This window comes from Oryctolagus cuniculus, chromosome 4 (assembly GCF_964237555.1).
Source record: "Oryctolagus cuniculus chromosome 4, mOryCun1.1, whole genome shotgun sequence".
Lineage (NCBI taxonomy): Eukaryota > Metazoa > Chordata > Mammalia > Lagomorpha > Leporidae > Oryctolagus > Oryctolagus cuniculus.
Genome location: NC_091435.1, coordinates 169,070,306 through 169,082,294, shown reverse-complemented (window position 1 = coordinate 169,082,294; position 11,989 = coordinate 169,070,306). Strand labels below are relative to the sequence as shown.

The window sequence follows — 11,989 nt, the reverse complement described above, 5'->3', positions numbered from 1 at the left end:
TTTCTCTCGATGTGTTTGCTTCATAAACTTCATGTATGATTTGGTAGTTAAAGTTACACGTTGCCATGGGGGGCACCCAATATGTGGTATGTCTTTTTTCGTCCAGTCCTGGCTGGCCCAAAGATCTGAGCATGCGCTGAGCTGTGAGATGTTCAGTAACCCCGGGGGCAGTGCACTGTGGTCCCACCTGCAGGTCACCCCGTGGCACAGCGCCCTCTGCTGGGAGCCTGGGGCCGTTTACCCTCACTGGTCGCTGTAGCGTCCCTAAGGCCCATCTCACCGCAGGTGCACGTGTGCCCTCATCAGTGATGCGTTCTCGTCAGGTGGGCTGTGTTGCAGGAAAGACCTTCATGGAAACAGCCCTTTGAGGGCCGACGTGGACCTGTGGGCTGCCTGCATCCCATGATGGAGTTCTGACTTGAGCCCCATTTCCTCCACTTCTAATCGAGCCTCCTGCTGGTGCCTACGGGGAGGCAGCAGATGATGGCTCGGGCGATTGGGCCCCTGCCACCCAATGTGGAAACGCGGGTGGAGTTCCAGACTTTGGGCCTGGCCCAGCCCTGGCTTTCGTGGGCATTTGGGGGAGTGAACCAGCGGATGGAAGATCTGCTTGTCTTTCTCTGTCGTTCTGCCCTGCACATAAGGAAAAGAAATAAACTGAAAAAGACGCAGAGTTTTGGGGAAGCCATAGAGAAGGCCGCGTCTGCCTGGGGGCGGGCCACCAGCTGTTTGTGAAAAGGACTAAGGCTAAAGGGAAGATCCATTTCCTCCTCGCTGGGGGCTTCAGGGAGCTCGGCCACCTGGGGAGGCTGCTGACGGGTCCGGCTGAAGACTGCTGCGGTTAGGATGTGTCCCCAGAGCTTGTGTGCGCAGTAATCCCCAGGGCGTTAGCCTTGTCTGCCTGCTGCGTGATAAAGCCAGTAACTCGGGGAGGAGTGTTGAGGCCAAGGAAACACGAGGCTTGGGGAGACAGGCTGGGGTTGGGGGAGACAGGCTGGGGTTGGGGGAGAGACTGGGGCCGGGGGAGACTGGGCCTGGGGGAGAGACTGAGGCTGGGGGAGACTGGGGCCGGGGGAGACAGGCTGGGGGAGACTGAGGCTGGGGGAGACGGGCTGGGGGAGACGGGCTGGGGGAGACTGGGACTGGGGGAGAGACTGGGGCTGGGGGAGAGACTGGGGCTGGGGGAGACTAGGGCTGGGGGAGAGACTGGGGCTGGGGGAGAGACTGAGACTGGGAGAGACAGGCTGGGAGAGACTGGGGCTGGGGGAGACTGAGGCTGGGGGAGAGACTGGGGCTGGGAGAGACTGAGGCTGGGGGAGAGACTGGGGCTGGGGGAGACTGAGGCTGGGGGAGAGACTGGGGCTTGGGGAGACTGGGGCTGGGGGAGACAGGCTGGGGAAGAGACTGGGGCCGGGGGGAGAGACTGGGGCTAGGGGAGAGACTGAGGCCAGGGGAGAGACTGAGGCTGGGGAGACTGAGGCTGGGAGAGACTGGGGCCGGGGGAAGAGACTGGGGCCGGGGGAGAGACTGAGGCTGGGAGAGACTGGGGCTTGGGGAGACTGGGGCTTGGGGAGACTGAGGCTGGGAGAGACTGGGGCCGGGGGAGACTGGGGCCGGGGGAGACAGGCTAGGGGAGACTGAGGCTGGGGGAGACTGGGGCTGGGAGAGAGACTGGGGCCAGGGGAGACTGGGGCCGGGGGAGACGGGCTGGGGGAGACTGGAGCTGAGGCTGGGGGAGACTGGGGCTGAGGCCGGGGGAGACTGCCATCAGCCTGTGCCTTGTCACAGACCATTTTTAAGTGGCTGGAAACAGGAAGGACAGGCAAGGTCAAGAGGTGACGAATCGCGTGACACCTGGCCAGCAAGGGCCCGGGCAGGTTGGGAAACCGTCCTTGTCAGCTGACTTCGGAGGCGGGGGTCTAGTGGAGCTGCTCTTCCCAGCCCTGCCGACACAGCGCTCTCGTGGGGGAGGCCAGCTCCCGGTAGGGGCCCGTGTGCAGAATCTCTGGCTGCAAGCAGGATTCCTCCAATGGCACGTGTCCATCTGCAGGGCTGAGCAGAACCAACTGGACCCCAAAAGTCCAGGAAGCGGAGGCGGCAGACACAGTGTGGAGGCAAAGAGGCCGCACCTTTGCACCCTGTTTCTTAGTGTTGAGAGACGGGTCTTTGACAGGTGACAAGGTGGCGAGGCCCGAGTGCGGTGGGCTACTGCAGGAGTGGGTTCCTTTTAAACTTGACGGACACCGCTCCCGCGCTGTCTTGCCCTTCTGCCTTCTGTCATGGGATGATGAGCAAGAAGGCTTTCATCAGCGTCAGAACTTTGATGTTGGACTCCCCAGCTTTCAGAACCGTGAGAAGTGAGTTCATTAATTACCAAGTCTGTGGGGTTGTTATGATGGCACAAAATGGACTGGCATGGAGGCTTTTTTTTTTTTTTGACAGAGTGGACAGTGAGAGAGACAGAGAGAAAGGTCTTCCTTTTGCCGTTGGTTCACCCTCCAATGGCCGCCATGGCCGGCGCACTGTGGCCAGCGCACCGCACTGATCCGATGGCAGGAGCCAGGTGCTTCTCCTGGTCTCCCATGGGGTGCAGGGCCCAAGCACTTGGGCCATCCTCCACTGCACTCCCGGGCCACAGCAGAGAGCTGGACTGGAAGAGGGGCAACCGGGACAGAATCTGGCGCCCCGACCGGGACTAGAACCCGGTGTGCCGGCGCTGCAAGGCGGAGGATTAGCCTAGTGAGCCGCGGCGCCGGCCCGAGGCTGGTTGTTTAGACTTGTTTATTCACGTGGAAGGCCGAGTGACAGGGAGACAGCTCTTCCATCTGCCGGGTCACTCCCCACATGGCTGCAAAGCCGGGGCTTCCATGTGGAAGCCAGGGGCCAGGACTGTATCCAGGTCTCCCATGTGAGTGGCGGGGACTCGAGTACTTGAGCCCTCCCAGGCGCATTAGCAGGGAGCTGGATCGGAAACAGGAGCTGGGGCTCCAGTCGGCGCTCCAGTATGAGATGTGGCTGTCCCACTTGGCAGCTAACCTGTGCTGTGACACCTGCCCCCAGAGTTCTTGACAAGGCTCAGCAAAGCCAGCAGGTGGCTCTCCGTAGCAGGAGAAATGTTCAAGTTCAAAAAGCACAGACTCAGAAGAACCTGAGTTTTCTTTGCTCAGCTGTGCAGTGAGTCCGAGACCCCTGGAGTCTCTGAGGACTGGAGGACAGCGGCTTTCACTGCGGCCTGCATTGTTTCCGGGGTTGCTGCTGGGGCCCTCGCGTAAGCGTGGACGCATGTCTGGTGAGGATCCGAAGGCTGGGGACTGTTACTCTGTCCACTAGCCGATATCCCAGTGGCCAGCCTTGCCATGGACCCATACTTTGGGTACACGGTGACCACTACGAAGTTCGTCCTTACTGGGTTGCGAAGCCATTGCTGAGCTCCCACCGTAGTCACTTGCAAGGCAGAGAGCACTTGGACTTTGTCCTTGGTCCGGGCCCTTCTGTTTTTTATCGGCCGTGCTTGAACGGCAGGGAAGGCCTTTCCCCGCTTGTGTCCAGCATCCCTGGAGATTCAGGGCGAGCAGGGTGTCTGCTGTAGAGCACGGGCGGGCGCTATCCTAGGCTGTCCCCGAGCCCCAGGTGTGACGGCGGCAGCACACCCATGCACGGGTGTGACACCAGGCACTCTGGAAACAGGTGCTCAGTTCTTCAAGCTTCCCTAGTCCCAATAAAGGTCCCAGCGTCCAGCAGCCAGACAGGGCTGTGCACAGTGCCCCTGTCTCCACAACCTCCTGCGAGAAGACCATGTACTCCCCCTGCCCCCCAGGAAGCTGTCTGTCAGTTGTGATCGAGGCAGGCTTTGTTGTGCGTCACCAAAGCAGCTCACAAAACTGCAGCCAGCGTCCAGTAAGCTCAGGAGCACTGGGGGCTTCACCTGGGCAGGTGTAAATCCGGGGGCCCCAGCCCGCACCCGATTCTCAGCCTTCTGCTGTAATGCAGCGACTCGATTCCGCAGGAGCTGTGGAATCCACCCCAGGTTTTGCATCGGCTCCTGTGCTTTGTCCCCTTGCTAGTCTGGCCCAGCCCGCTGACCCTTGACCTCTGCAGCCTGTTGGGGTCAGACAATAGAAGCACCTCTGCAGGCTTTGCCCTGAGCTGTTTACCAGCATGGGGGGGTGGGGGGCACTCATTACTCAGGGTTTCCATTGGGTAGGAAATGCATCTCGGGTTTAAATGATGTAATTGCTGGACAATTTTAATGGTGGAGTGAAGGACACCCCCACCTCCTTGGGGCCGCTGCCTGCAGTGCCAGTGCCGACATCCCGTATGGGTGTCGGTTCGAGTCCCGGCTGCTCCACTTCTTATCTAGCCCTCTGCTGTGGCCTGGGAAAGCAGTGGAGGATGGCCCAGGTCAGGGGATGGCTGTATGCAAGGATTCCTGCACCCCACAAGCCAGCATGCACAGGGCATGAGCTGGCATCTGGTGCATCCCCAGGAACGCTCCTGTGTCGAGGGCTGAGAGCTGCAGATGGAGCCTGGGGGCACAGCTGCACAGGTGTGCAACGCTCAGCCGTCGCAGGGCTGGCACCCCAGTGGCCACTGGGCCGAGAGAGCAGTAGGGCTGAGAGGGATGTGCAGGGTTGCATGATGGGAAGAGGTTAAGGGCCCAGAACATCAGGAGTGTGTTGTCCTTTTCATTTAGTGATAAGCCATGCATTTTCCCAGCTATGCGATAGAACGGAACTGCGGAACTACGTACAGCAGAGTGTGGAAGGAGAGTAGGGTGTGCTGAGTGCCCGGGTCACCTTTGGGGAGGGAGGCGGGGGGGGGGGGTGAGGTGGGGCGGAGAAGCATACATGTAGTTGCAGGTGAATGGCTGTGGTCAGGATTCCTGCTTCTGCTGGCCACTTGTAAACCACTCACCAGAAGTGGGGAACGAGGCCGTGCGTGGGCCAGTGGTCAGAGAGCGGAAGGGTGTTACGGAGTGAGGGTTGTGGCTAATACGCGCGCTTCGGGTCCAAGTGAGGCCTGCCTGTGGCGCTTCTGATCGAACCCTGGGTTCAGCCCCCCCCTCCCCCTCCCCCGCAGGGACGAGGGCTGCCTACTCTGGCCGAGGGCTGCCTACTCTGGCCGGCAGAGGGCGGGCGCCGCCAGGACAGGGCGCCCTGGAGGCACCTGCGCGGCGGGGCGGGGTTCGGTCCCAGGAGCCGTTTGCTGAGGGACCCTGAGGCTCCCCAGGGAGGGCCTCCGCCCCACCCGCTGCCCCCAGCTTTCGGGAGGAAGCAGCTGGCAGCCCCTCGCAGCCGCGGCCCTGACTTCCTCCTGCCAGCTCGGCCGGGACCTGCGAGCCGGGGCTGGGCCCCTCCCGGGCGCTCGGGCTGCGGCCGGCCCCGCGCTGCAATGGCTCTCTCTTGGCAGCGTCCCAGGGCGGGAGGTGTTCGGCCTGAAAGCCTCGGGCTGCGGGGTTTGCCGTACACGGGGTCGGGGTGGCACCGGGATCCAGGGAGGCTGGAGCCAGGCCGAGGGGCGGCACACTTCCTGCCACGATGGCGGCTCCTGGTTCTGCACGGCTGTAGGCGGCCTGGGTAGGAGGGGGTCATCGACCACGGCCGCTCTCCACACGTCTGCGGACAGCGTCCCCTCCCCAGCACACGCAGACACGGACAGCGTCCCCTCCCCAGCACACAGACACGGACAGCGTCCCCTCCCCAGCACACACACACACAGACAGCAACCCCTCCCCAACATACACACAGACACACACACACACGGACACAGACAGCAACCCCTCCCCAACATACACACAGACACACAGCGTCCCTTCCCCAAGACACACACACATGGACACATACAGACACCTCCCCAGCGCACACACACATACACACACCCCAATCCCCGTAGGCACCTGGGGACCCCTTTCTCTAACGGGGTGGTCCCTCTGGGTAGTGCACACACACACACACCCCAATCCCCGTAGGTGCCCGGGGACCCCTTTCTCTAGCGGGGCGGCCCCTCTGGGTGGTGGTCTTCCCACCCACCTGGTGTCTGTGTGGTGGTTCCCCCGACTTTTGGTTAAATAGAGGAATCCCCGTTTTCAATCCCGGTCACACTAGAAACTCCCCCTGCAGCGCAGGGAAACCAGTGCGAATATCGGTAGGAGGGAGGCAGGTCTCGGTAGGAGGGAGGCAGCCCATAATGGGGCAATGGACATGCCCCGGTAAAGGCGGTAAAGGCGAGGAGGGAATGGTTCCCTCCTGTGCTCTGGCTTGCTGGGAGAGTGTGGCAGCATCTAAGAAATTCTTTATTTTTTTCATTTTATTTGGAATACAGAGAGACAGAGGCCTTCCATCTGCTGGTTCACTCTGCACATGCCTGCCGACAGCCAGGGCTGGGCCAGGCTGGGCCAGGCTGGAGCTGGGAGCCAGGAGCCCCATCTGGGTCTCCCACAGAGCGACGGGGGCCCAACTACCTGAGCTGTCACCCACCGCTTCCCCGTGCGCACGGGCAGGGAACTGGATCGGAAGCGGAGGAGCCTGGACTCAGACCAGGTGGCAGGACGTAGCACTCGGCCTTGCGCTCCTGGCCTAGCCTTTAGCTGAGGGAGCGGGAGCCAAGTGTTCCTCCTGGGCTGCCCGGGGGCCATCTCCCCGTCCTGAGTCCTGTGTCTGCCGCCATGGCCGGGGAGAGGGCGTTGCAAGGTGTTCGCACAACCTTACAGTCAGGTGTCAGCGAGCCCAGAGCACCCCTGGGAGTTCACAGGATGCAGCAGCACCCACCAGCAACTGGGGGGGTGGGGTGGGGGGTGCTGGGGAGGACCCCCCCACCCGCAGTTTCCATGCCAACCAAAGCCTGCCTTTCCAGCTAGAAAGGAGGCCTGGGAGGGGGCGGTTCTGCTCCGGGATCCGCAGACCCAGGGGGTGGGTGGGAGCCCTGCCCCCTACCTCCCAGCCCTTCCTCTCCAGAGCTGCCCTGGCTGAGCCCGTCTCCCAGGGCTCCTTGCGGTCACAGGTGCCAGCACCAGGAGCCTTGCCTGGCCGTAGGGGGCCAAGGATGGCTCCTGGTCCTTAGGGCAGGCCCCTGCCTCCCCTCCCATCTTTGCTCTGGCCGCTGGCGCTGGGTATGGAGTTGAGGCTACACAAGGGCACCAGCTGGTTTTGAGTTCTCCAGGCCCAACATGCTGAGCTGTTTGGGGACAGCGTGCGGCTCTGCTGGGCCGCGCTTTGCTGCTTCGGCTTGGGTGTGACTTTTGCTTTTTCAGCCGCTGGGGTCCTGCACTGGTCCCCGCCCTGTTTTTAAGCTTCCGTCTGGTTTTAGGGGTAGAGTTCAGCGGCAGCAAAGTGCATGCACACCCTGCCACCCTCTGCGCCCCCACCACCCCCAGAGTGTCTCATCTTCCCACTGAGCGGTCCTGAGCCCGGGCAGCCACCACGCCACTTCCTTAGGGGCCTCCGGCGAGTGGGTCTGTCCAGGTTTGGCCCTTTGTGTCCGGCTGACTTTGCACAAGGTCATGCCCTCCTGAAGGCTGTCCCTGTTGTTCTGAGAGGGACCCAGGGACCCCACTACGGCACCCAGACAGCCCCGAGCGGCCCCTTGGCATCAGGGGCTGCAGCAGGAGCACCGTGAGCTTTGTGAACTGGGAGGAGGGAGCCCCTTGACAGCTGGCCTCTCAGGGCCCTGCGTTCCCCGGGGCTGGGGTGCGGCTGTACGGGACCTGCCCCTGGGCCCAGGGCCTCCTTGGTCTGCCGTCATCACAGGCTCCCAGCATCGACGGCCAGGGCTGCTCCCTGCACGTCTGCTCTGCCTCTGGGTCCCACAGGGCACAGTGGGGCAGAGACCCCCCAAAACCAGAGGCAGGGGAGGTGCTTCTGGTGTAGCAGTGGGCCCAGGGACAGGCGGGGGACCCTGCAGACGCGCCTAACCAACCCCGTCACTCGGCTCCTTCTGGACATGGGACCCGGCTCCCACGCAGGCAGACCCTGTTGGGTATCCTGCATCCTGCACTTCTAAGCAGCTCTGGTGTGAGGCCCACCTGGCTGGACCCCTGTGGGCCCCTGACCTGGGCCTAGGACCTCTCAGGCGCTGGCCCTGCTCCTAGGACGTCCCTGGGTGACCAGGGAGCCACAGTGGAGCTTCAGGAGCTGAGGGAGCAGAGGGTCTGAAAGCCACTGGCATCCCTTGGAGGTGAAAAGCCAGGGTCCCCTTCACCGGGCAGGGGCGCAGGGAGGTGGCCTCTGGCAGGGCCTGGCTGTCACAACACAGCCCGGAGCCCCTTGAGCCACTCACCCAGTGTCCTGTAGGCATCTGTGGCTGCCCTGAACCCCCAAGCCGGGGTCCAGCGGCTCAGCCCCTCCTTGTGGAAGTCCATGTGAATTGCAGGTGCAAGGTGAACCTGGTACCAGGCGGGGAGCAAGCCTGGGGGCGGGGGCGGTGCCCGAGTTCAAGTCCAGCTCCCTGGGAGGCAGCAGATGACGGCCCCAGTGGTTGAGGCTCTGCCACCCGTGGGGGAGACCTGGACCAAGTCCCCAGCTCCAGCTGCTTCGCGGGCCTCTGGGGAGTGAGCCAGGACAAGGGAGACCCGTCTGTCCCTATCTCCACCTTTCAAAGTAAAACAGGTGGAGCTCAGGTCGGGGGTAATCAGGCTGTCGTCTGAGCACGTCACCGCGTGCTGGCTTCCAGGAGGGACACAGGCTTGTGCTCTGCCACGACCCAAATGGGGAACAAGGCTCTGGGACCCTGTCGGTAGGTGGCAGGGCTGGGGCCCAGTCCCGGTGGTAACCTCCTCACCTGACCACCTTCCCACCACCCTTGGTCTGCTTCAACATTCACTCCCAGCACCCGGGGGTGTGTGTAAGGGTCTGGGTGTGTGTAAGGGTCCGGGGGTTTGCTGGGGGCCCTGTGGCCTGCAGCTGTGCCCGCTTCTTCCCACCCTGTACTCCTGGGCCCGGAGGTCACTGCCTCGCTGTGTGTGGGGTTCTCACTGAGCGGATTCTGGCTCCTGCTGCTCCGTCTGACTGTCCCCTCCCTCCCCTGTCCTCCCAGGAGGAACCAGCCCAGGGCCGGCCTCCCACGAGCAGCGGCGGGGCGGTGTGGGCGCACCAGGGCTGCTGGCACCACCAGGTGTGGAGGGAGGCCCAGTTCCCCCCTGGTTTGCCCTGCCCCCCCCCCCCCCCGAGATGGGGGCAGCCTCCCCTCCCTGTCGCGACCCCAGAGCTGCTGGGCCAGGTGTCTGCCCCTCCCCCTCCCCGCCCAAGGCCAGGCAAGATGGACTGTCACAGTGGACACACCCTTAGTCCCCTTCCTAAGGGAGTGAGTTGGGAACTGCAGCAGCAGGGCGTGAATGTGAGCAGAACCCTGCGCCTGGGTTAGGACGCTGCTCATGGCTCAGCTCCACGCGCCCATACAGGAGCCCCTGGTTCAAGTCCGGGCCGCTGTGCTTCCGCCCTCACCCTACTGAGAACCAGCACCCGGGCATCTGCCCTCCCGTTGTTCCTCTTCGAGAAAGATCCATGTAATGATTGATTTATTTGGAAGGGGAGATCTCATCTGCTGGTTCACTCCCCACAGGGCTGGGCCAGGCCAAAGCCAGGAGCTCTGTCCCTGGCTTCCGGGGGGGCAACAGGTGGTGGCTCAAATCCTTGGACCCCTGCCTCCCACATGGGAGACCCAGATAGGGTTCCAGCCTCCCGGCTGTGGCCTGGCCGTTGTGGACGTTTAGAAATTGAACCAGCAGACGGAAGCTCTCTCTGCACCTTTCAAATATTTTACAAAACCCTGAGTATGTTCACCTGCAGCCTGGCCCTGTTACCATCTTTCCCGCAGAGAGCTTAGCAAGGTGAACACACAGAACACGGCATTCACGTGTGCACCAAACACAGCAGGTGCCACGGCAAGGCTTGGTCTCGCAGACTTCTTCCGGTTCCGTGAGAAGTCCTCTGCTGGCGGCCAAGTCAGTATTTTATTTAAAAAACACACATTCTCACTCACACGGTTCACAAGGGCAGACAGGGAGTGGAGACATGGGGTCTCCCGTGCAGGGCGCGTGTGCCTCATTTCATGCGCCGGGTGAGCGCACCCAGGACTCCCGCTCAGCAGCGGGGTCGTTGGCAGGGGCGGCGGAGGTCCCCGGAGGCTGCTCGGCCTTCCCCTCAGCAGGGCCGGAATGCTCTCAGAGGCTCGGGGACACGGCGTCCAGGGAAGCAGGACGAAGGCGCGGGCCCCTCCCCGCTGGCACAGGAACTGTCTGCACCCTGCCTGGGGTCGCCGGGCCTCCTCCCCGCTGGCCCACGTCCTGCAGAGCCCGCGGGGGCCGCGGCCTCCTCACACGGCTGCATCTTGGGAAGGAAACGGTAGCGTCAGGAGGGCGCCCCAAGGCCGAGCCGACACCCCAGGTTCCACTCAGGGCACCTCGTGCCCCCGGCCAGCGCCAGCCTTCACTGGGCTTGCTGTGTTCTTTTAAAATACATTTGTGGGGCAGCCATGGCGCAGTGGGTCAAGATACCGCTTGGGCCCCCCCCCCCATCCCATTATCTGGTGCCTGACCTGAGTCCCGGCTACTCCACGCTTGCCATCCAGCTCTCTGCTAAGGTGCCCAGCAGGGCGGCAGCAAATGGCCCAGGTACTTGGGCCCCTGCCACCCACGTCGGGGACTGATGAGTTCCTGGCTCCCGGCTTTGACCTGGCCTAGCCATGAATGGTACAGGGATCTGGGGGCATGAACCAGAGATGGAAGATTTCTCCTCCTTTCCCCCTTTCACATAAATGAAAATTTTAAAACAATGCAGGGCGGGTGTTTGGTCTCAGGGTTAAAGACACCTGTGTCCCACATCACAGTACCTGGGTTCAAGTCCCGATTCCAGCTCCTGACGCCAGCTTCCCAGTAACACAGACCCTGGGAGGCAGCAGGGGATGGCTCAAGTAATTGGGCCCCTGTCACCCACCGGGAGACCCAAAACTGTTCCTGGCTACTGGCTTCAGCCCAGCCCAGCCCTGGCTACTGCAGGTATTTGGGGAGTAAACCAGTGAAATGTCACCATCTCTCTGCTTCTCAGATAAATAGCAAAAAAATAAAAATAAAAAATGCTGAGGCATAGTGAAGTTGTTGCTTGGGACATCTACACCTTGCACTGGTGTGCCTGGGTTTCAGTTCCGGCCCGGCCTGGGCTACTGTGGACACTTGGACAGTGACCCAGTGGATGGGGGATTTCTGTCCCTCTCTCTCTGCCTCTCAGATACACACAATGAAAATCTTCAGTGATTGAGAAAGAAGAATGATGGAGGATTCCTAATGGCACTGGAGGGCTGAGCAGGAGGAAGCCAGCAAATTGCAAGAACACATCCTAAAGCAGCGGGTGGGGCCCAGCATCGCCCTGTATTGGGTTACACAGGCATACCCGAGAGCTGGTGTGGATTCCTGCTTCCCTGCCAGCGCACCTGGGAAAGCGGGGGGAGACGGCCCAAGTCCATGTGGGAGGCAGGGACAGAGTTCTTGGCTCCTGGCTTTGGCCTGGCCCAGCCTTGGCTGTTGCAGCCCTGTAGGGAGTGAACCAGCAGATGGAGGATCTCCCCTCACCCACTCCCTCTCTCTCTTGCTCTGCCTTCCAAATAAATGTCATTAACAACAAAAAAGTATCTTTCTCAAAGAGGAACTAGTAGGAGGGCAGATACCCAGGTGCTAATTCTGGGTAGGGTGAGGGCAGAGGGTGTGTGTTTGGAAGATTTATTTATTTGAAAGGCAGAGTTACGGAAGGAGAGAGAGGAGGTCTTCCATCTGCTGGTTCACTTCCCAGATGGCCGCCACGGCCAGAGCCCATCTGAAGCCTGGAGCTTCTTCCAGGTCTCCCACAAGGGTGCCCAAGGACCTGGGCCATCTCCCACTGCTTTCCCAGGCCACAGCAGAGAGCTGGATAGGAAGTGGAGCAGCCGGGACTCGAACTGGCACCCATATGGGATGCCGGCGCTGCAGGCGACAGCTTTACCCGCTACGCCACAGCGCCGACCC

General features: G+C 61.9%; 1 protein-coding gene across 2 annotated transcripts in view; it reads right to left on the bottom strand.

The window, feature by feature from the left end:
- Window positions 1–9,927: 9,927 nt before the first annotated feature.
- The window catches only part of CMTM7 (CKLF like MARVEL transmembrane domain containing 7), a 41,600-nt gene continuing 39,538 nt past the window's right edge, over window positions 9,928–11,989 (bottom strand). For both annotated transcript variants that reach the window (XM_051818532.2, XM_070072901.1), the window contains exon 5: window positions 9,928–10,322. In XM_051818532.2, coding sequence (XP_051674492.1) covers window positions 10,309–10,322 — 14 coding nt within the window. In that variant the 3' untranslated portion in view covers window positions 9,928–10,308. The remainder of the gene's footprint in view (window positions 10,323–11,989) is intronic.